Source organism: Peromyscus eremicus, chromosome 19, assembly GCF_949786415.1.
Source record: "Peromyscus eremicus chromosome 19, PerEre_H2_v1, whole genome shotgun sequence".
Taxonomy (NCBI): Eukaryota; Metazoa; Chordata; class Mammalia; order Rodentia; family Cricetidae; genus Peromyscus; species Peromyscus eremicus.
In genome coordinates, this window is record NC_081435.1 from 76,136,062 (window position 1) to 76,159,464 (window position 23,403).

The window sequence follows — 23,403 nt, forward strand, 5'->3', positions numbered from 1 at the left end:
GAAAGCAGTTAATATGTCATTGTGTAGGCAGTTTTAAATATGTACTTAACACAGGCGTATATGCCAAATCTCAGATAGTTTATGAAAACAATTCACTTTGCCTTTATGTTGATTACTGTTTTCTCTCTCTGACTCCAAAAATGAAAGGCATAATTTTTGAAATCTAGTCATGCAATCAACAGTCACTGGTTTTTTAAAAGATGAGAAATTGGGTGGGTAATTAAATTCTAACAGGCATGTCTAACTGTCACCCACAACCAGGATGTCTATGAGTGCAGCATAACACAAATCATAAACCACTTAAAACAATATGGGGTTTGTTTGCAACTTCTTTTGTAACTCAGTTGCACGATTCTTGAGTGTGAACTTTATACATGATAACATTATGTCACATCAAGCTGGTCATGCCTGTGTCTAGAGTATAAAACTATAGTTTTAAACAACAATATTGCTCTTTATAGTTATGTGTTTGTTTTACACTTTAAAAGCATGAAGAGAAGTTTGTTCTTACAGTTCCTTAAAATTAGATAGCATTCACATGCTAGACATTTAACCCAGGACTTGTATCCTGTATCATATCCTGACAGACATAACACACAAACAGCACATTTATATGTAGGATTTATTTAATGGTAATGCTGTAATATGGATTTAGAAGGTTTGATTCCTTTTGGTGCCACTGAGAGGTAGTGGGATGTTTAAGAGGTGGGACACAGTGAGAGAGAGGTCTTTTAGTCTCAGAGGTGTGCCCTTGAACTGAATGATGAGACTCTAGCTCCCTTGCTCTGTGTGGGAAGTGGGTGGTTTTCTTCTCCCATCAGCTGTTTTCCCATAGGACTCCTCCCTACAGATCACAAAGCAGTGAGACGACTTGATCATGGACTGGAAACTAAAATAAAACCTGTTTTTCCTTCAAAGTTTATTCTTCTTGGTGTGTGTCATAGTAGCGCAAAGCTGAGTGACACACCATATGGTCTGAATCTTGAATGCACATGGTTTTGTATTAATCTGTTTTTGATGCACATGGGTCATGCTTCCCTGTGTGCTGTTTGCTGGCCTAAGGATTTATGCAGAACCACTCATTTGCTCCTCAGAGCAGTTTCATCTCATCCACCCTATACAGGCGAGAAAAGTGAAGCTCAAAGAGTTTAATCAGTTTACTCAAAGCTTCTTAGCTAATAAATACATGCGCTAGGCTGCAGAGGCTAGCACCTAGGCTTCAGAGTTCCTGTTCTTAGCCCCAGCTCCTCATTCTGCCCAAAGTAGAAGTCTTGCTGCTCACCTCAGAAGCGGGTGTTGGTGAGGTCGTGGAGCTTTGGTTCCCTCCTTTTAGACATCTACCCACACTGAGCTGATATGTGAGGCAAGTGAAGGCTCACAACTGGGGCCTGATCTCTGACTGTCCCATTCCAGCACTGGGTGCTGCAGCTCATCTGGTTACTGTCCTCATGCTCAGGTCCTGTGTGGTTGGGAGCCCTTCTTCACCTACTATTGTCCACATTTCTTAGGGGCTTGTGGAGTCATCTGAGACTGGTTCCACACACAGTCCTGGGGAACTAGCACAATCACAGCTGGTGTGAACATCTAGAGGTGGGATGCTGGCCTCTGATAAAGTCAAGTCTGCACTAAAAAGAGACTAGCATATTGTGTGGTTTAATTGTATTTAATCCCCAGTGAAACAGTGTTAATGTTGGAGCTCTGATTGGGCCATGAGGGCTCTACAGTTATCAACAGATAGACGCCATTACCACGGTAGTGCTTTAGTAGCTCTGAGAGTGGAGTCCTGAGAGAGGGATAAGTACAGCACCTTCTCTTCTCTCTCATTGCCACCTTCCCTTGTCTTTCCACTGTCCACCATGTGATGATGCAACAAGAAGGTTTTCTGTTGCCTATTGTTGTTTTGATGGCGGTGGTGGTGATGAGCAGACAGGTTCTTACCTTGTAGCCCGGCTGGTCTAGAACTTTGTATGTAGTCCAAGTTGACCTCAGATTTGTGCCAATCTTCCTGCCTTAACCTCTTGAGTGAAAGCATTATGGGTGTGAAAAACAACACTCAAATAAATGTCTGATTATTGCCACCTAACCTCTGGTACTATGCTACAGCCATTGAAAGGGGCCCAGACACCCATAACTTTAGGAGTAGGATCTGCGCAAACGACAATCCCAGTTCATGATAGAGACACCTGGGATAGTTGTGCATGACCTTGGGCCATTGCAAAACACCAGTGCACTAATTTTATGGTTGGGGGTCACTACAACATGAGGAACTGAATTAAAGGGTCACAGCATTAGGAAGGTTGAGAACCACTGTACTACATGGCAAAACACAGTGCTGTATTACTCTTTAAGTGGCACTGTTACCATGTGAGAAAAGCCATGAAGCACAACAAACTCATTATCAGAGCTTTATTAGGAGAAGGGAGGGACAGAAGAGAGCATGACCAGGCCTGAGGAAGACACATGCAGAGAGAGAAGCGGAGAGGAGAAGGAGAAGAAGGGGGACTAGTTATAGGAGCAAGCAGCATCTGTGATACAGAACTGCTTCAATGTGACATTTCAACATGAATAAAAATGGCTTAGTTAATTTTAGTTTGGATTGTGTGTATAAAATATAAATGTGAATATATAATTTGTGTAGTTAATAACATTTGTATAGTGTTTAAAATACTTAAATTCCACTATATGTTTTATTTAAATACCATTTAAATATTTAAATCATGCTTGGCATTAATTCTATCATCATTTTGCCACTTACGAAAGTGAAAGATTAAATGTCCAGTATGAGCTCTTCAAGTGAAATAAAGCAGAAGCCAGGACTAGGCTCCACATCTGTCCTCAATGTCTACGCTTTTATTTTCCTGCTGTTTAATTTAAGATTAGATTTTTTCTGTCTAATGCTGAGAGTTGAAATGCAGAATGACTTGATATTGCAGAATCTGTGAGAGCATGACTATCTGCTTCACGCAAACTCACTGTATGTGTATTTCATCTGTCCACAGATTAAGGTCTGGCATTTGTGCTTCCCTTTTTAATGAGCCAAAGAGAACACTTTTATCTGATATTTGAAATGTGCCCTTCCTCACATGTTCTGGTCCTGTTAGTTAGATTCTTTGGTGGTTTATTTCTTTTTCCTTGTTTCTTTCTTTTTTAAAAAACTTTTTATTGATTCTTTGTGGATTTCACATCATGCATCCTGATCCCATTCATCTTCCTTTCCCTTCCTTTCTGCCCTCTGCCCTTGCAACCCCTCCCACAAAATAAAATTTAAAAGAAAACCCTAAATCCCAAAGCAAACAGAATCAAACAAAAATACCCCACCAAACAAACAAACAAACATTTCTAAAATGGTCTCATGCAGCCCAGGCTGGTCTCAAGCTTGCTATGTGGCCCAGGCTGCACAGAACTCTTGATAATCCTGCTTCCAACTCCAAAATATTAGGATCAAAGACTTGGCCCAATGCACTTGCCTCATTATCTAGGTTCCACATTGTTCGGCGCCTTCACCCTCAATCCACCTGAGTCTCTAATAAAGACAAACAGTGGGCAGTGCCAAGGACTCTGCTTGCCTAGTACTGTAGGAAAGATCTAGTGGCATTTCTATCATGAGTCTTCTCTAAAGGTTTATAACTCAGTCATAAATACTTGGCCTGGCAGAAACTTACCCTGGAGGGTCATAGGCCTAGAGAAAATTATTCATTTATAAATTTTACTGACTTGCTTGAAATTGTTTTAACTGCATTTATCCTTTGTGATAGGAGGAAAACTAATGGCTTCATAGTTCAAGACAGTTTTGTCCTCCTATGAATCAATACAGCATTGGGATACATGAAAAAAGCCATTAGAAAGGGACCACTGAGAACAGATAATAATTCTTTTAGGAGAAGGGCTTGAGGGCTGGCATTATTCAACCACAGATCTATTAGCAGAACTTAAGGGGAAAAGCGAATGTTATGAACTATTGATTCACTTCCCAAAGCATCCTGTTTGCTTTCTGTGTTTCCATCCACACAGGCCTTATGGAGGTCCATGCTGACAGGACTCTGGCCACTTCCAGAGCAGCTACATAAGGAAGACAGGGAAGGGAGGGGGAACAGCAGTGTCTCCAGGCTGTGCTGGTCCATGTGTGTCTCTATACACTCACTTCCGGAGGAAAAACGCTTGTTTGGTGCCTGATGTTAAAACATGTAGGGCTTTTCAAAGTAATGTAAGTTCCACTAAATCAGTTATAAAGTAGGTGCATATCTGTCATCCTCTGTAATGCCCATCACCCAGTATACTGAGAGACTGTAAACATTTAGACACTGAACAGAAGGGCCTAAAACTGATGGTCAGATTTATTGAAAGAGGTTAGTCATGGAAAACATAGTTCAACTGAAGCATTTGAAACTAGGATTTATAACTGAGAACTCTGTTGAAAATAGTCTAAAGTCATATAAATGAACACAACAAAAACATGATCTTAACTCTTAATGATTCTGAATCTACTTTAAAAAGGAGTCCCCCACATTTTGTCTTTTAAATGTAACCACTGAAATTCAATAAATCATTCTGTTTTAAGCATATAGACTTATACTTTCATAGTTTTTTTCTGATTCATAAGCAACAGATCATTTAGAAAATTTGGAGAAAACAAAAAGCAAGAGAAACATATACTCTAAATTTGTGTCTATGTACTCATGTGTGTATATGTTTATATCTGTGCAAGTGAACCTGTGTACATGCACATGTGAAGATCAGAGGCCAACCTTAAGTCCTGTTCCTCAGGAGCTCTTCATCTTGCTTTTGGAGACTGGACCTCTCACTGGCCTGGGGATTACTAATTCAGCCTGGTGGTCTGCTTACTTCTGTGTTTAACATAGAGTGTGACACCACAGCAGACTTCATATGAGATCAGAAGTCAGGTCTTTGTGATTGTGAGTCAAGTGCTTTGCCAGCTGATCAACCTTCTAGCTCTAAAAAAAAAAAATTAAATCTATATTCCCAAAGCTTAAATATATTCAGTGTGTTAAATATGAAGGATTGGTATATATTGAGCAAGGATTATCATCACCAAATTAATTAACACACCCCCAACTTACCTATACTATACTCTATATCCCCTGAACCTTTTCTTCATATAACAAAAGCTTGTACCCTTGAGCATGATCTCATATTCTGTACTTCCTGCTCTATGCCAGAGATTGCCATTCCACTCTCTGCTTTCAGCATTTTTAGATTTCACCTACACTTAGACTCATAGTATTTGTCTTTATGTATCTGCCTTATTTCACATGGAATAATATTCTACAAGTTCATCTGGGCTGTCACAAGTCTCAAGATTTTATCAGAAAAATACTGAAAATAATGAAATTTAAAAATGAGTGATAGATCTCGATTGATATTTTCTAAACAAAATGTAAACCTTGCCAAAAGTATGGAAAAAAATAGTTGGTGTCACTAGTCACCAGCAGAATTCAAAACCACAAGGTACACATGCACGCTCATGCTTGTGCAAGTGCACATGCATGAATCACATGATAAATAGCTAATATAAAAATATAAAGATATAATAAATGTTAGCAAAGATGTGGTGTAAAGGAATCCAGGTACACCCTTTGTAGGAATATAAATTAGCATAGTCATTGTGAAAAACAAAATGGAGGTGCCCAAGGAATTGAAGGTAGAACTACTACACAACCTACTAATTCCTCTGTTGAGTGTATATCCAAGAGACTAGGGATTGGTTCCTTGAAGAGATTATTGTCTCCCTGTGTTCACATAGCACTATTCACAGCATTCAACATATAGAAACAACCAACATGTCTATCAGTGGTGGGATGAATAAAGAACATGGTATATGTGGACAGAGCAAGGTAACATTCAGCAATACAGACAGAAGATTATGTCATCTGTGACCCCGAGATTAACCTTGTGATATTCTGTTAAATGACATAAGCCAGACTCAGAAAGAGAACAACTGTATGGCTGCTCTCACTTATTCTTATAATACAGATTAAACAAATGTAAAACTTAAAAACATCTTTTATTTGTCTTAGTTTCTTTTGAATAATTGACTTTAAGAATTTATCATAAGAAAAGGATTCAGTAAAACTGTGACTTAGGAAGTATGGATTGTCCTGGAGAAATATGAGGTAGAATGAGCTGAACGGGCATTCCTCTCAGCTTGTCATTGATTTCTAGACTGCAGTGGCAAATGTGCTGTCTCAATAGAGAGCAATAAAGACAACAGGAAAACCTCACTTCAAATTTACCTCTGCCAGCAACTAATAGTGATGGGGGCCATCTCAGAAGGTGCTCTGTGAGTGGAGATGGGTGAGGGTGGCCATGGGCAGGAGGACACAGAGAAAAGTGGGGTAGTCTCTCACCCACTTTTGGTACCTCCAGAGATGACATTTCTCAAGCAGTAGCTCACCATTCTTTCAAATACCGATTCATCACCTCATTTGAGAGATGCAAGAATTCTGAGCAGAGAAAGGTGGTGCCAGAGGCCAATCAGCTAAAACAGTCAAGGGGAAAATATAGAGACCCAGATAACACTAAGTTGGAGTAACATGTTCACCCTCAACACTACTTTTAACATTCACTCAAATGTATTATAAAACATATTTTAAAAAATTCTGGTAAACATTTCAGTTATATTGCCTGCCTGGAGTACATGTCAACATAAGATGCAGTTCTATTAATATATTACTCCAGTATTATAATTTTTATCTGCAAATACTTTTTTGTATATGATAATGAAAGAGCATATGTGTTCAATGGATGCAATTACTATTATTTGTAGTTGAAAGTTTCTCTGGTCCTGCCCAGCCCTGTGGTCCTGCAGCCACTTATAAAATAATCACTCACTGGGTGGTGGTGGCACACGCTTTTAATCCCAGCACTTGGGAGGCAGAGGCAGGTGGATCTCTGTGAGTTTGAGGCCAGCCTGGTCTACAAAGTGAGTTCCAGGAAAGGCACAAAGAAACAGAGAAACCCTGTCTCAAAAAACAAAACAAAACAAAAATCACTCAGAAGCTTAATATTGTTTACAAACTATATGACCTATGGCAGGCCTCTTGCTAGCTAGCTCTTATATCTTAAATTAATCCGTTTCTGTTAATCTATGTTTTTCCAAGTGTTCTGTGGCTTTACCGGTCTGCTGGCATTTGCTCCTTGGGCAGCAGGCTGGCATCTCTCCAGACTCACCTTTCTCTTTCTTCTCTCTCCTTGGATTTTCCACCTGCCTCTAAGCTGCCTTGCCATAGGCCAAAGTAGCTTATTTATTAACCAATGGGATGAACATATGTTCACACTGTACAGAAAGATATCCCCCAGCAATTATTGTTCTTTTTTAAGATCCATTTTATTACTTGATGTGTATCTGCATATCTGTGTAATATATGCAGATGTGAGCATAAGTGCTTTTGGAAGTCAGAGGTGTCAGATTCTCAGGCGCTACAATTACAGGCAATTGTGAGCCACTGTGTAGATGCTGGGACCAGACATAGGTCCTCTGCAGGAGAAGTAACCAGTGAACCATCTTTTCAGCCCCATATTCCTGTTCTTGTTAAACCCAGCTTAGTCAAGGAGGTAATTAAGAACCTGTGATAGTCATAAGAATTAAGGAGGCTGTCAAGGAAAAATGCCTTTCCACCTTAACCTATTCTATCGTTATTAGATTATTTGAGTTTGATTGTTGTCCTGTCATGATTAATGGATTCTTACTTCATTTTCTACCTTTCTTGGTGGCCTTAATTAAATTACTAATTCATACCCTAATTTTTTTCTTCTAGGTGGATCTAATAACCATTTTATCCTTCCCGTTGCTGGAGGGTCAGTTTCCCTGTTGTTTGTTATCCTGATTATAATCATCACGATCATGTTTTATAACAGGTGAGTAAAGCAACTTAGCCTGGGTCTTATTTACCTTGAATAATTCTGATATTTAAGGTTCTTTACGAATGACCCAGCAATTTATCAAGCTGACTCAGGATTTGTGTGTGTGTGTGTGTTTGTGTGTGCGCGCGCATGTATATGTAATTACTGTTCTTAAACAAGCGACAAGAAGCAGGGACAGTATTATTATAGACAGAAGCTGGAATCATTCACTTAAGAATTAGTAGAGTTGGCACTGTGCCCTTATATTCCTGCTCTACCTCCATCCTCCCTTTCTCCTCCTCCATGGGAACAGCTGTCAGTTGAGAATGTTTTGTGGGGCTGGAGAGGGCTACAGAGAGGGAGAAAGAAACGGAGAGAACAAGGGTAAAGTTTTATTCATTCATCAGCTTTTCTTTTAACTGAAATGTGGCAAATAAGAGGTAAGGAAGCTTATATATCAGCAAGATAACAAGTGGTTTGACAGTTTCTGAAACAAGCCATCTGGAGATGTTACGTGAAGTGACTTAGCTAGGAGCTGGAAGGGTGGCCTTAGACACAGGTTTAGGTTCTACTAAAGCTTCTTACTTTTTACTGCATTTTGACATAGAGGAGAGTTCAAAAATTTTCTTACTTGTCCCTTTATTTCCCTTCTAGTTCTCCCATGAGCACTGCTGATTCGTCTAGTGTTTCTCATACTTCTTAACTTTAATTATATTGGATAACTTATAGTATGTACCAGCTGGAGTATTCCCTGCACAAGGGAGGAAGGGACCACTCTTTGAACATTGATATTTTGCATGTCTGGAACAGCACAGGCACTTAATATGGTTGTTTTAATAAATGAATAAATGAAATTTCATTCTTCTTTTGCTGATAATATTAAAACACACACACACTTATTAATACGGTTCTCCAGCAGGTTTCTATGACCCATCTCCACATATTGTCCCTGACCCCTGTCTCTTTTGCTGCCACCTGACTTTAATAACGGCTTTCACCACCACCCCACTTTGCTCTCTGACACACTTTCTCTTTCTCACCTCTTGATTTTTTTTTTTTTTTTTTGAGACAGGGTTTCTCTGTGTAGCTTTGCGCCTTTCCTGGAACTCGCTTTGGAGACCAGGCTGACCTCGAACTCATAGAGATCCGCCTGGCTCTGCCTCCCGAGTACTGGGATTAAAGGCGTGTGCCACCACCGCCCGACCTAACCTATTGACATTACTTTACCTATACTTCTTTTGAAAATAGGACTGGTGATGTCATTCTCCTGATTGACACTTGTGTTATCTTCCCCCAGACATCAGAATAATCTTGGAACTTGTTAACCAAGCCACTGAAGATACCTTGATCTTGACAGCAGCATCTTCATTTATCTTGTCCACATTACTACTCCCCCTTGTACATATTTCTAACATGCCCAACTCACTTCTCAAAGGAGGAGAATTTTGCTACGAAAATACAGTTTCTCTAATTTGGCTTCAGGCTTCATTCAGCATGCAAGGCATTTGTCCTCTTTCCCCATGCCAGAGATCTGTTCTCTTTTGATATTCCTTCAAATAGACATGATGTCACTACCTGGAATACCTTTGTCCTCCTTAGCTGCCATTCCTTGCATCTTACTTTGTGTTTTAATTCTTCTTGTGATTGCCGTCCCTTCCTCCACATCTATAATAATAATGTGAGGATGTTGTGGTTTTTCGTTTTCAGCATTCAATTGTATTTAGCACTAATATGTCTAAATAGTACATATTCAATAGGTGTCTGTATAAGCTCCTGGAAACACAGGGAAGTTTTACCTTTTCCCCCATCACGGGTAGCCTTAAGTTTTTTCTGACCAGAAATTACCAAGGTGAAGTAAAAACCCCCAAGTGTTAGTATCATAGAAAATTCTACACTGCTCCACCTTGGTTTATTAAAAGATGCAAAGGGCAGAGGCCACAGGTGCAGTGCAAAGGGCCCGACAGCACAGCTGAAACAGTGAGCGGCAGGAGGGACCTCTGCAGGGTCACAGACGTTGGACATGACGGGTTTCGCTTCGTGAAAATGCATTACTTTTACCTGAACAACTAAATTGAACCAGAGAGTACATAGCCTCCCCCTGGTTAAATGTTATAAAAAGATTAATGGGCTTGACTGCATAATAGTAGGTGAAAAGCACAAAAGAAAGGGCACATGTTCATCCTACTTTGTCACAAGTCTCTTTTGGTTGTTACTTCAAATGGAAATGCTTTGAAACTGACCCGAGGGTTATAGCAATGACCTGGAGCCCTGTGTCGTCCTGTTCAGAATAATGCTGCAGCTTCAGATTCGCTGAGTTGGACAGGAGCCAAAGCAAATCCTGACTTTACTCTTGGCACCTAGTCACCTATGATTCTGATGTCCTTGGGAGCAATTCCTCTGCTTCTGGTGTGTGCTTGTTACATGTAGAGATGAGAACATTGAAAATAGTGAATATGACCAGCAGTACAGAGTGCTGCTCAGAATCAAAGGAGCCAAAGTTTATTCATGAGATGGACATCTGTCTTTGTAAGGTGATATTTAATGTTTAGTGAGAAAAATATTGCTTATTCGTACATTTTATAAACATTTGCAAATTACATAATGTCTTGATATGCTGGAAACTCTCCTCTTTTCAGCACTGAAAAAAAGTCATATACTGGGAAGTACCTTACAAATAGGCAAACCAGGACAACTGTTGAACACAAAACAAACTTTGGTATATATATACTAACTTTATTGTAAAGATAAAAGGACTGATGAGAGATACTGATCCCTCCTTGTCTAGCAAGTAGCACACCACAAGTTACATAAAGAGAGCTTTGAGATCTAAGTCAAGTTCTCTTTTATTCACCACATTGTATGTACTAGTCTTATTTAAATATAGGTAAACATGCACAGAGACAGACACCTACACACAGAGACATACCTATGCATATAGACACACAAATACACAGAGAAAGACATAAACAGACACATAGACACACATAGATACCATTTCTTATGAGTGAAAACTTAACTGGCCAGAGGCATAGATCCATCCAATAACAGCCATATCACATATTTTCTTAAAGAATAAGTAAGAATTGACTTACATAAACTTAGGAAAATATCATTTATACATTATACATTTACACATGGAATGAGTAAATAAATTGAGTACTAATTTCTTAAATAACAAAAACCAAATAAATGCACATAAAGAGATAAGACTGTGATGAGGTAGTAGGGGTACTTTAAAGTAATTCCAAGTATCTACTGCAAACAATAGCCATCACTGAGCAGCTTTTCTTTGTAGAAAGAATATCTTGCTTTCAGATTTTCTACAGAGAAATTGAAATTGTATCTTTAAACAAAACAATGAGAAAAGGAAAGAAAACAAAACTTCTCACTTCTTGTGTTTAATCTATTTCTATTTTAGTTCTGTTAGAATCTTGTCCAGAGAGAGATGATAAAGAGAGTGTCATGATTCCCCCATAACAGCTCTTTCAATATTATTGGCTGTGGTTATTCTTTCTACACATTCAATTATATTACCATCTTTTTTTTTTGTTTCTCTTATATTTTTTTCTGAGATTTTTGCCAGGAACTTTGGTTTTCCTAGGTGAGTGTATTGCACACTGTTTTTCTGGATGGGCTGTTTGTCCGAGTGACTCAGGGTGGGGATGCCTTGGAGTCAGGTGGGAGGGCCATGGCTTTAATTTCAGCAACACTACCAACCAACTAAGATGCAGGCAAGATGCTATTTCCCCTCTCAGCACTTTCCTAATGTATTAGAGCTTTAATGAACTCTAAATAAAATAATGCATCCAGGTAATTTATAAAGACCCAGGAGATTTTATAAAACTTAAGTCAATTATTACTGTCATCCAATAAATTCCAATGCTAGCATTTTAAAGAAGTTTTACTTGTAGAATACCTCTAAGTCCCAAAGCTTAGGCTGTTTTAATACTAACCCACTATATAGTATCTTGTGAAATCACTGTGATTAATTACTAATGTACTCTGCCCAAAGAGCCATGTAGCTATTCTTCCCATCTATAAGCACATGGAGAAGGTAAGTGTGTTATGCTTTTCATTGCTGTGACAAACACCAGGAAAAACAGCCCTAAGGAAGAACAGATTTATTTTGACTCACAGTTTGGAAATCATGGAAGCAAGAGTATGAGTAATCTGGTCATGTTGTATCCAGTCAGGAAGCCGAGGGAAGTGATTCCCAGTGTATTTTCTTCTTGTTATTGAGCCTTTGACCCCGACCAGTAGGATGGTGATACTTACATCAGCATGAGTCTTCTTCAAATAAAAATTTCAGGAAACAAAAAATCATATCAGAAATACACTTCCATAATGACTTTAAATCTAGTCAAGCTGACAATCAAACCACCACAGTAGAAAGTATAGACATAAAACAATTATTTATAGCCATAACTACTTATTCACAAGTACACACTGGCTTGAGACACAGCAAGGATTTGAAAAGTAGGGATAACTAGTGCTAGAGTGCAGTGTCTTAATATTCTTTGCTGAATTTGTGTTCTAGAAGGAGAAGGAGACAGGTGAGAACACCACTTAAAGAGCCCAGGGATAAACAGAGTAAGGTAAGTTGATTGTCATTGCTCCCATTGTTGAAAAGTCTCCTGTAAGACCTCTTTTATTTTCAGTCATCAATCTTATTGCTTATTTCCCTTTCAATGACCTTGAGTGCCATTGCTTGCAATTCAAGTATCAACTAGCTGAGGAAATAGTTACTCTCTTATTGTTAATAGTTTTGAAGCTAGGATTTTAAAAATATAGTAGTGTAAAAAATACTACATGCCCATAGTTCTAGTTCTTGGAAAACTGAGGCAGCAGGATTGTGAGAAAAATAATAGAAATTACACTGATATAATTATAGTCAGCACTATACATTGCTAAAATCTGCATTATGTGTGTTTCCATAACACAATGAACAAAATTGATAGTTTAAAACAGCAGATATCTACTCTTTTATGATTTTGAGGATTGAAGTAAACAAAAAAATGAAGCATGAGAAGGATGACTACTTCTTAGGTAAAACTGGTCTTGCACTTTTCTACCAGCTTCTGGTTGTTTCCTGCAGTTCTGCACAGCCATTGGCTTGCAGATATGCCTCTAAATCTCTCCCTGTTTTCACATGATGCCTTATTTGCATTTGTCTGGATCTCCTTGGCTCTAATAAAGACACTGGTCATATTGGACTAAAGGCTGATGTTCCTTACTTCAGTATAACACATTAACTTTATCTTCTTAAGTTTTGGGTGTGTAGATGTGCATATGAAGGCAAGCTTTGTTGCCAATATGTGCACGGGTAGAGGCCCATGGTTCATGATGTCTTCTATTTTCCTCTATAGATCTCCACATTATTTTTTGAGACAATGTCTCATTGGCTGAGAGCTTGCCACTTTTGCTAGATTTACTGGCCATTGACTCTCTGAGATCTTCTTGTCTTAAATTCCTAGTACTTGGGTTGCAGAGATCTGTGCCCAGCTAGCACATGGGTGCTGGGAATCTAAATCCTATGTTCATGCTTGTCCGCTAAGCACTTAGCCACTAAGCCCTCCTCTCTAGCTCCTTAGTGTTAATTTATCTGCAAAGATCTTACTTTCAAAATATGTTAAATAATGAAGTTTTTGTAAAGATATTTATTTTTAAAAAATATTTATTTATTTATTTTACATCCTGGCTGAAGTTTCCCCTCCTTACTCTCCTCCCATTCCCTTCCCCCAGCCTGACCCCTCTGTTCCCACCCCCTAATCCACTCCTCCTCCATTTCTGTTTAGTAATAGGCAGATTCTCCACATGAGAATCAACAAAACATGGCATATCAAGTTGTAGTAATATTTAGCACCTCCCCATCTATTAAGGCTGGGCAAGGTGATCCAGTACAGCCTCAACTAAACTGGGCTCATAGGGACTTACAGATATGGAACTGACAATGAGAGCATGCGTGAGACTGACCTAGGTGCTCTGCATATATGTTACAGTTGTATAGCTTGGTCCTCTCATGGGACTCCTAACAGTGGGAACAGGGGCACTATCTCTTGTAAAGACATTTTTAAAGAGACACCTATTTAACTCAGTACAGAACATAACATTATTTTATGTCATAAGGTTATTATGAGGGCTAAATTAACTACAAAATGACTCAGAAGCATAGCATACATGAAGAAAGGTATAATGCATGACTTTCATTGATATTATTATCTTTGAATTAATTTTTAATTAATAAATGCTCAAATAGGTTATAAAATTACAGAATTTTCATGTGTGTTGCAGGATTGTAACAAACTATGAATTTTTTCTTTTTACACTGTTTTGCTTCTGCCCCCTACTGTTCAATTCAAAAAATGGAAAATTCATTCTGAATTTGCAGATAAGAAGAGTGCTCTTTTCATGTTCATTGTCCCTAATTTTAGTTCAGATATCTCTATCTTAATAGCAAATTATTGTATTTTTTAAGTTTCACTATAAAACATTGCTGGGAATTGAATGCTCATATGCCCCCTAAATTCATATATTGAAATAATCAAACCTCCAGGGTGATAGTATTTGCAGGTGGGGCCTTGCAGAGGTGATTGGGTTATAAGGGTGGAGCCCTCATTAATGCAATTAGTGCTCCTATGAGAAGAGATGTGAAGAGTTTGAAAGCCATATCCCTTTGTTTGTTTGTTTGTTTGTTTGTTTTTGTCCAAGGAAAAATTTGGCACAAGGAAAAATTTGGTATAAGAAGAAGGAAGATGAATATCTGTAATTCAAGGATCAAGCCCTGAGTTGATATTTGACCTTGGACTTTATATACTTTAAAATTGTGAGAAATAAATGTTTGTTGTTTAATTAAGCCACTTAGTTTATGCTATTCTGTTATAGCTGCCTGAGCTAAGACATTTTCTCAAGTGCTATCCAAAGTTACGTCAATTTTTCTTCACTTTAATTATTTGCAGTCAAGTTCTACATGGCTAAAGGACAAGTACTAAAAAGTCCCTGACAATCTGATATGTGTGCTGCAGACTTCTTAATAATCTATCAATTTAATTTTCCTCTTATGAAGCAATTGGTCTTTAGAAATTATTTTTCCTGACTGGTTCATAGTTTGCTTCTTGGAATCAAGTTCAAAACAAAGATGTCTTGCCTTAGTTCATCTGCTACCAGAGCACACAAGATGATGCTCCAATCCCAGTGTTTAGAGTCCTTTCTTTGTGCTGAACTTATTGTCCCATCAAGCCAATCCAAATGCAAATTTATTGCTATGAATTTTGAGAGTGGAAATAAAGATGCTTTAAATTATCTCCACTAGATATCCAATTGTTCCAGACTTCTGTAGCATAAGGATATTATAAAGGATTTGTGGACAATTTTAGTAATCTTAGATGATTGAAATCTTAGAACTGTGAAAGATAAAAGTGTTAGTTATACTTGATTGTTTTGAGTGCTTTCCACAGTCCATGTAGCTAGAGTTTTCCTGCCTGGCCCACAGTCAGGACAAATCTCTCTCACCTGCCAGTCCCACAGCCTCTCAAAACCGACCAAGTAAACACAGAGACTTACATTGCTTTCAAACTGTATGGCCGTGGCAGGCTTCTTGCTAACTGTTCTTACAGCTTAAATTAATCCATTTCCATTAATCTATACCTTGCCACGTAGCTCGTGGCTTACCGGCATCTTCACATGCTGTTTCTCATCGTGGCGGCTGGCAGTGTCTCTCTGACTCAGCCTTCCACTTCCCAACTTTATTCTCCTCCTTGTCCCGCCTATACTTCTTGCCTAGCCAATGGCCAATCAGTGTTTTATTTATTGACTAATCAGCAACACATTTGCCATACAGAACATCCCACAGCAAGTCCATATCAATATCAAAGCACCTTTGTTTTCCTTTTGCTTTCTTCATACAGATGCAAAAGTCATTTAATTTTGAATCAGTCATCAAAATATCTCTCTCTCTTTCTCTCAGTGTATTTAGTTGCTTACTTTTTGTTTAAAGATAGGACATTGTGCACTTTAACATTTTTATTTATTAAAGAGAATATTGCTAGATATGAGCTTCTTTCTCTTAAGTTGTTTGTCAGGGGTGTCCTGGAGGAATTCCAAAAATACAGTCTATTACTATTCTTCTTGGTTTCCCACAAGAACTTAATGATAAGACTCTATTCTGAAGACACTACACACTTTACCCATGCTATATGAGAGAAATCAAGTTGCCATTGACAAGGAAATTTCCTTCCCTCTGGATAGCTTTCATAAATAATGTCAGCGGGTGCTATTTAGGATGCTAGAGGAAAAAGTCCTCAAAAGTCTTGCATAACACTGGTGCATTAGTGGTACAAATATTATGGGCTAACCAACTACTTTCTGGTTGGATAAAAGGCCTGCTCCATGGGAGGAAATGTATGCTTGGTGCTGTAATTCTAAGACCCATGGTGGGGAACTTACAGGCCCCATGCATGAACCTACTACTATGGGTTTGCTAAATGGGTGCAGTATTAATCTGCTCTCTAAATTCATATTTCTGTACCTATAAACTAGTGTAGCTCTCAGATATCATCACAAAAGTTTCTTTGTACAGTGGATAGTGGTTAACATAGAAAGTCATGACTCATTTTAAAGTGAAGAGAATAAGTATCTGTGGAGTGCTCAGCTATTCTATCTATCTATCTATCTATCTATCTATCTATCTATCTATCTATTCAAACCCACTCTTCCCAAGGCTCAGAGATTATCAGATTATCAAGGAAAGGGGGACAGAAAGCCAAAGTTTGGAGAGGACTGGACTAAAACGCTATCTTCTGGACATGATAGGACTACTGACTGCACTGATGAATCCTCAGCAGCTGTGGTTGCCTATACAAGATCCATACAAGATGAAGCCAGCCAGCATTCCAACCTGGAGGGAAGATGGACTCACAAGCCCCAACCCCTAGATGAGAAGCTATTGAGAGTTGATGGCTTCTGTGGGAGGGAGAATCAGTTTTCTTTAAGGATGTGTCCTCTGGTGGGTCAACCATGTTCCAGTGAATGACTTCACATCTACTTGTATATGGGCAGAACAAATTGGAATAATAATCTGTGGGTTATCAAAAAATGGACATTAAGTTGAGAGGTATGGGCTGATGAATCTGGTAGGAGTGAGGGAAAGGAGCAGTGATTAATACAACCTAAATATATTGTATGCATATTTAAAACAATAAAAAATTAGTAAAAATATTATATTTAAAGAAAGTTTTATTTATTAAAGTATCCATTCATTAGATATTATTATATACACACTATGGGGAAATATACTAGACTTTGCATAGGTAGAGTACATTTTACCTTTGAAGAGGTAACCAGAATAATATTAAACCTGATAATCTGCCTTAAATTTATCTAGCATCTATTCCAGTCTTGTAAACTGAGAATGTAATTTCTAAATTAAGTTTTAGATAATATAGAGAATATTTTATCAAATTATTTGTAATGGAAATTTGACTAAGTGCATTTGTAGGGTAAGATCAAATAAGATAGAATGCCTTCAATTTGTGCTGAAATTCAGTGAGCCATTTAAATGTTCTATTTATTTTGTAGGTAGCCACCAACTGCAGAAGTCCCACTTCTCCCATCCAGTCTATAGATGATGAGAAAGAGGACATTTATGTGAACTATCCAACCTTCTCTCGAAGACCAAAACCAAGATTCTAAGCTGTTCTTCTGGCCTGAGCACATTAGTGATAACTTCTATGGCATGGATTTTCAGCCATCCTCTTTTCATCACCAGTATAAAATGTATTCAATTTATTTTATTTGCTAAAAAGAAATACTTCATCACCTGGGAACATTCTTAATAGAGATACATTAGAAAATCCAAATCTAATTAGCGCACACACGCAAGAAAACTTGTCCCATTGTGCAATAGAACAGTCTAGAGAAGATGAAGTGTCATAAGATTTTCTTGTTGTATTTGAAATTAATGGTGTGCAGAAGCTTGTCTCTAGATCCTCCCTACAGTGTTGGTTCCAATACTACTGGTCCAATACTCTTGCTGCTTCCCTCAGATGCTCCCATGATGATTGCCGGTGTCACTTGGTGGAAAGTTTACTGGTCAAACACAAGAAACAAAGTTCATTATTCATGTATTAGTAAGAGGATAGCATTATCGTAAAGGATGAGATGACTTAAGTCAGGTATGGGTTCTCCTATAAAATAGGGGCGGCACTAAAGCATTACTTGGGAATTCCAAGTATTGTTAAAAAGAAGGATGAGAGGGGTCTAGAAGCTGAGGTATTCCTAACAAACATTGACTACAAAGACATCACTTGTTAACCAGCTAACAAGTGAGTATGCTGCAAGATCAGCATAATTTAAAAAAAGTACATGTAAAGGAATGGCCAGGAATGAGACAGGTGTGAAATGTGTCTCTTTCCTTTCGAGGTTCAAATAAATTCAACTCCACTTTTATAGAGAAGTCTTGCCATCCACTGGGCCTACTCTTCTATAAAATGAGATACTCCAATAAGAAACAATGCTTTTGATAATGTTTTTTTTCAATTTTGAGAATTATTTTAATATGTAAATTTGTGAGTTAAAAAACTTGCAAAATGAATGCATGAAAGAGATTGGTGGTTGTAAGCAGTAGAGCATAGAAATGTAGGCATCTGAGAGCAGAGAGTTTGGAGAATGTGGGGGAAGAGGGAAAGGTATCACAGAATAATGATGTATGAAAGAAAACCTGTGCTCCAGATTTTGGACAAGTCCATCCCGACCAACACTGCTGCCATTGAGAGAATATGCTTGTTGTAGTTACATTCAGGATAGAGGAAAAAATAAGGAGTACTTGTGAAACTAAATAAAACTATAGTTATCTTCAAATCATGGTAGTCTTTATCAAATTAAATGATGTTTAGTATCTGAAAGACCCATTTATTATCTCCACAGAAATTTAAAGGGTCATAATCTTTAAATCTTCATTGCAGAAAGTTTCATTAAAGTTTCTGATTTGTATATTTTGTTACAAACTTAAGTGAAACAAATTCAAATGCTAATGCTGTTACATAGATTCTCAACTGTAATTCATAGTTTTAAGCTAATTAGTGGATATTTCATATTTTTAACCTTAAATACCATGCATGACGAATAGGCCAATTATTTTGCCAACTACAGAAATTCAGAGGGCTATAAATGAAAATGACCATTTTTTTAGTTGTGTTTATGTATTTATTCAGGAATGGTTATTCAGATCCTTACTGTTTGTTTGAAGATTTCTGTGTCTCATTTTGTGAACTGTTTCCATAAATATGTCAGTGTACCAAAGTTGGAAGACAATTAACAGAAAATAGTCAACATTTGGAACCATCAGAGATTACATGGCTATACACCTCAGGTTGCGTGGTGAAACAACTAAGTATTGTTCATAAAGCAGTCTAGTTATTTTCCACAAATGTTAAGACAATCAAAATACTGCTTTCTAGAATACTCAGGTGCCCAGTTTTGTAATGGCTAAGTAAGTGAAAGGGAATGCTTTTATAATTGCACTATAGGAAGATGTAAGTAGCTACCTGGCGGTCAGTGATTTGTATGAAGAGTCACCTAAGTAGACCAAGAAAGCCTCCGGAACTTGGGCACTTGTCTCTGTTGCTGTGGGAATTCACATGCTTTTTTGAAAAAAAAAATCACTCCCTCAAAATGTATTTACTCTGCCTACCCTTCCTTTCTACATGTAATTCCCTTGCAGAATTTAATATTTATCAGCAACACTTAATGCGACCTCTGACCTCCCCATGTCTTTCTTATGTTGAAGAGATGATGCTCACTGTCTCTCTGGACATTTTGACTGCTGTCTTTGTATCCTGCACAGTTCACCAGATTTCTGGAATGTGACTCCCTCCAAAAACTGTGCCTGTTGTGCTGACTGGAAGCAGGGTGATCAAAACTGAGCCGAAAATTAAAGATTAACGTTACCAATGAAACACAACTTCGTTTTTCTTTTTTTTTTTTAATATTTGGTGCTGGTCTGGATGCTAGATGCTTTCTGGAGGTGTTTTACATACATAATGTATACCAGTAGATAACGCAACATTAAGTGAAATATACCTGCTTACATTAAATGCTATTATCCTAATATCTACATTAAACAATGAAAGGAAGTTGGGTTTGATTAGAGATAGAATGCTTTCTTAGGCAAAAACTATATTCACTATTTTTTTAATCAGACTGCTGTTATTATTTAAATGCCTTCATGTTAATGTTAAGAAAATAGAATATAGCTGGGCTGTGGTGGCACACACCTTTAATCCCAGCACTCGGGAGGCATAACCAGGTGGATCTCTGTGAGTTCGAGGCCAGCCTGGGCTACAGTGTGAGTTCCAGGAAAGGCGCAAAACTACACAGAGAAACCCTGTCTCGAAAAACAAAACAAAACAAAACAAAACAAAACAAAAAACAGAAAGAAAATAGAGTATAAATCTCATTTTTCTCTTTTATCCTTTCCCATTTTTCTATTAATGAGGATTGAACTTGGGGCTTTTAAATGTCAGGCAAGTGCTCTACCATTAAGCTACAACTCCAGAATATAAATTTAAAGTTTAAGCTTTAAAACTTATTGCTAAGATACTACTTAAAAAATTTTAAAGATCAATTTAAAAGATAAAGTAAAAAAAAACTAGGAGGTTTGATTTTTTTTATTTTAAACTTGCAAGTTATATTAATTTGCATATAGAACTCTATTAAATAAAATAACATCCTCATTACAATAATCTTTTTTTGATTAAGAAATTTTTTTCATTCATTTTACACACCAATCAAAGATCCCCCTCTTCCTTCCTCCCACCCCCAGCATCCCTCTCCCAATCCACTCCCCCCCACAAAAAAGCAAGGCCTCCGATGGGGAGGCACATCCAGTAGAGGCAAGTACAAACCCTTCTCCCTGTCTCAAGGATTCATGAGGTGTCCCATCGTAGGTAGTGGGCTCCAAAAAGCCTGCACCGGGGATGGATTCTGATGCTACCACCAGGGGTACAATAATCTTGTAAATTAGGAAAGCCCAGATTATAGTTAGAGATTGGTTTGCATAGTTTATTTTTTCTATGTTATGTTCAAAGCACTAACAATGTTGTAAGATGTTGTTAGAAAATAACTTATTTGGCGCTAAGAATAATAACTCTCTAATCCTGATTTATTGCTTATTATCCCTGCTATAATCATATGTTCTGTGACTATCCTATTTAGAACACTTCCAGTTTTACTTTTCATTATCTGAGACTGCATTTTTAGCCATAAAGTGTTTCTTTCCCTTGATGAACTGTAGTCTGTTGTTCTGAATGAATAAAATATAGTTCTCAGTGATCACTAGCTTCATTTGCTGCCAAAGAATTTTAGGAGAAATAAACATGTAAAGAAAAATGCAGAACAAATTTTAATCATGGGAACTTTGTAACTTTTATCTCAAAGCAATATTTTGTATATTTTATAAATATGTGTAATTCAAAGAGCTATGTAAGAATTTCCTTTTTTAAGGAGGCAGGAATGTGTTTTATTCATTTAATACCAATCATTTGACTTTAGAAAAGAACTATTTGTGTGGGTATAGTCATCTTACAAGAATGGAAAGTATGGTTGTTAAAGATATTTTCCCATCTGTAGGGTAGTGTTCCAGGGCTTATTTCCAAAATATATACAGAACTCAAGAAACTAAATATCAACAAACCAAATAATCCAGTTAAAAAATGGGGTACAGATCTAAATAAAGATTTCTCAACAGAAGAATCTCAAATGGCCAAGAAACACTTAAGGATATGTTCAACATCCTTAGCCATCAGGGAAATGCAAATCAAAATGACTCTGAGATTCCATCTTATACCTGTCAGAATGGCTAAGATCAAAAACTTAAATGTCAGCTTATGCTGGAGAGGATATGGAGCAAGGGGAACACTCCCCTATTGCTGGTTGGAATGCAAACTTATACAACCACTTTGGAAGTCAGTGTGGTGGTTTCTCAGTAAACTGGGAATCAGTCTACCACTCTTGGGTATTACCCAAAGGATGTTCAACAATACCACATCTGCACTGCTTTCAACATTCTTATCTTCCAAGCTTCTACAAAACATCCCACTGAGTTCTCAACACTCACTGGCTTTTCTAGCCCAAAGTTCCAAAGCCCTTCGACAATCTTCCCCAAAACATGGCCAGGTCTCTCACAGCAATACCCTACTTCTAGTACCAATTTCTGTCTTAGTTTGGGTTACGTTTGTAATGATGAAGCACCATGTCTCTTACAGATATTAGTGAGAAGAAGGTAAATTAGGCATATCTTAATTCTTCCTAAATACACAAGGTGGCATACTCTCTAAGGTTACTGAGGACTATCTAAACTGTCAAGTATCTCTACTTGATTAATTGACTTTTCTATATGTATATATATATATATATATACACACACATATATATGTGTGTGTAACATTCAATAAATGTTTATTAATTTAAATTATGGAGTATTTTTAATTTTTTTATTCATTTTACATACCAACCACAGATTGCCCCTCTCATATACCTAAGGGATGCTCAATCATACCACAAGGGCACTTGTTCAACTATGTTCATAGCAGCATTATTCATAATAGCCAGAAGCTGGAACCAACCTAGATGCCCCTCAACTGAAGAATGGATAAAGAAAACCTGGTACATATACACAATGGAGTATTACTCAGCTGTTAAAAGCAATGGCAACATGAAATTTGCAGGCAAATGGATGGAGCTAGAAAATATTATCTGAGGTAACCCAGACTCAGAAATACAAACATGGTATGTACTCCCTCATAAGTGGACACTAGATGTAAAGCAAAAGATAATCAGACTGCAACTCGCAGCTCCAGAGAAGCTAGGATACAAGGAGGACCCTAAGAGTAATTCCTTTTCTTAATCTTATACTTTACACATATTTGGAGTCTGGAATGAGAGCAGCTCTATCCACCTGTATCCACTATGACCTTTAACAAATTGAGTGAGTAAATAAATAACAAGTTCTTATACTATCTATATTAATCATTCATTTTTCCAAAGTGCTATTAAGATTTTGCTTGGACATTAGGTTTTATTGACATCCCATATAGCAGATAAATTATAACTTCCCTAAACTTTACTCTAGCTTGTAGATTTTTACCTTCAACTTTTATCTTAACTTAGATATAACTTCATAGAAAATATCAATCTCTGTTTTTTAAATTATGTGTATGCATGTATGCCTGTGTGTGGTTATGTGCACATGAACGCTGGTACCTGTAGAGACCAAAAAAGAGCATCAGATGCCCAAGAGTTGGATTTATAGGTGATTATGCTGGGAACTGAACTCTGATTGTCTGCAAGAGCAGTATGTGTTATTTATCACTGAATCATCACTCCGGTTTTGGAAATATAAATTTCTTTTAACATGCTGTCTACAAAGCTCTGAATAAAAAGTTGATTTTTGAAGTGGAAAGCTACTAATAAATGCCACAAATTAAACTAAGTATTATTTGATTTACAAGAATTAACATTATAAGGTGAGAAGATAAAGCTCATCTGAGA

At 37.5% G+C, this 23,403-nt stretch overlaps 1 protein-coding gene across 1 annotated transcript in view; it reads left to right on the top strand.

Moving 5' to 3' along the window:
• Positions 1-19,775, top strand: part of Cd226 (CD226 molecule) — a 78,136-nt gene extending 58,361 nt beyond the window's left edge. Inside the window, exons 4-6 of the mRNA XM_059246450.1 lie at positions 7,776-7,875; positions 12,398-12,455; positions 17,434-19,775. Of these exons, the coding sequence (XP_059102433.1) occupies positions 7,776-7,875; positions 12,398-12,455; positions 17,434-17,547 (272 nt within the window). The 3' untranslated portion in view covers positions 17,548-19,775. The remainder of the gene's footprint in view (positions 1-7,775; positions 7,876-12,397; positions 12,456-17,433) is intronic.
• The last annotated feature ends 3,628 nt before the right edge of the window (positions 19,776-23,403 follow it).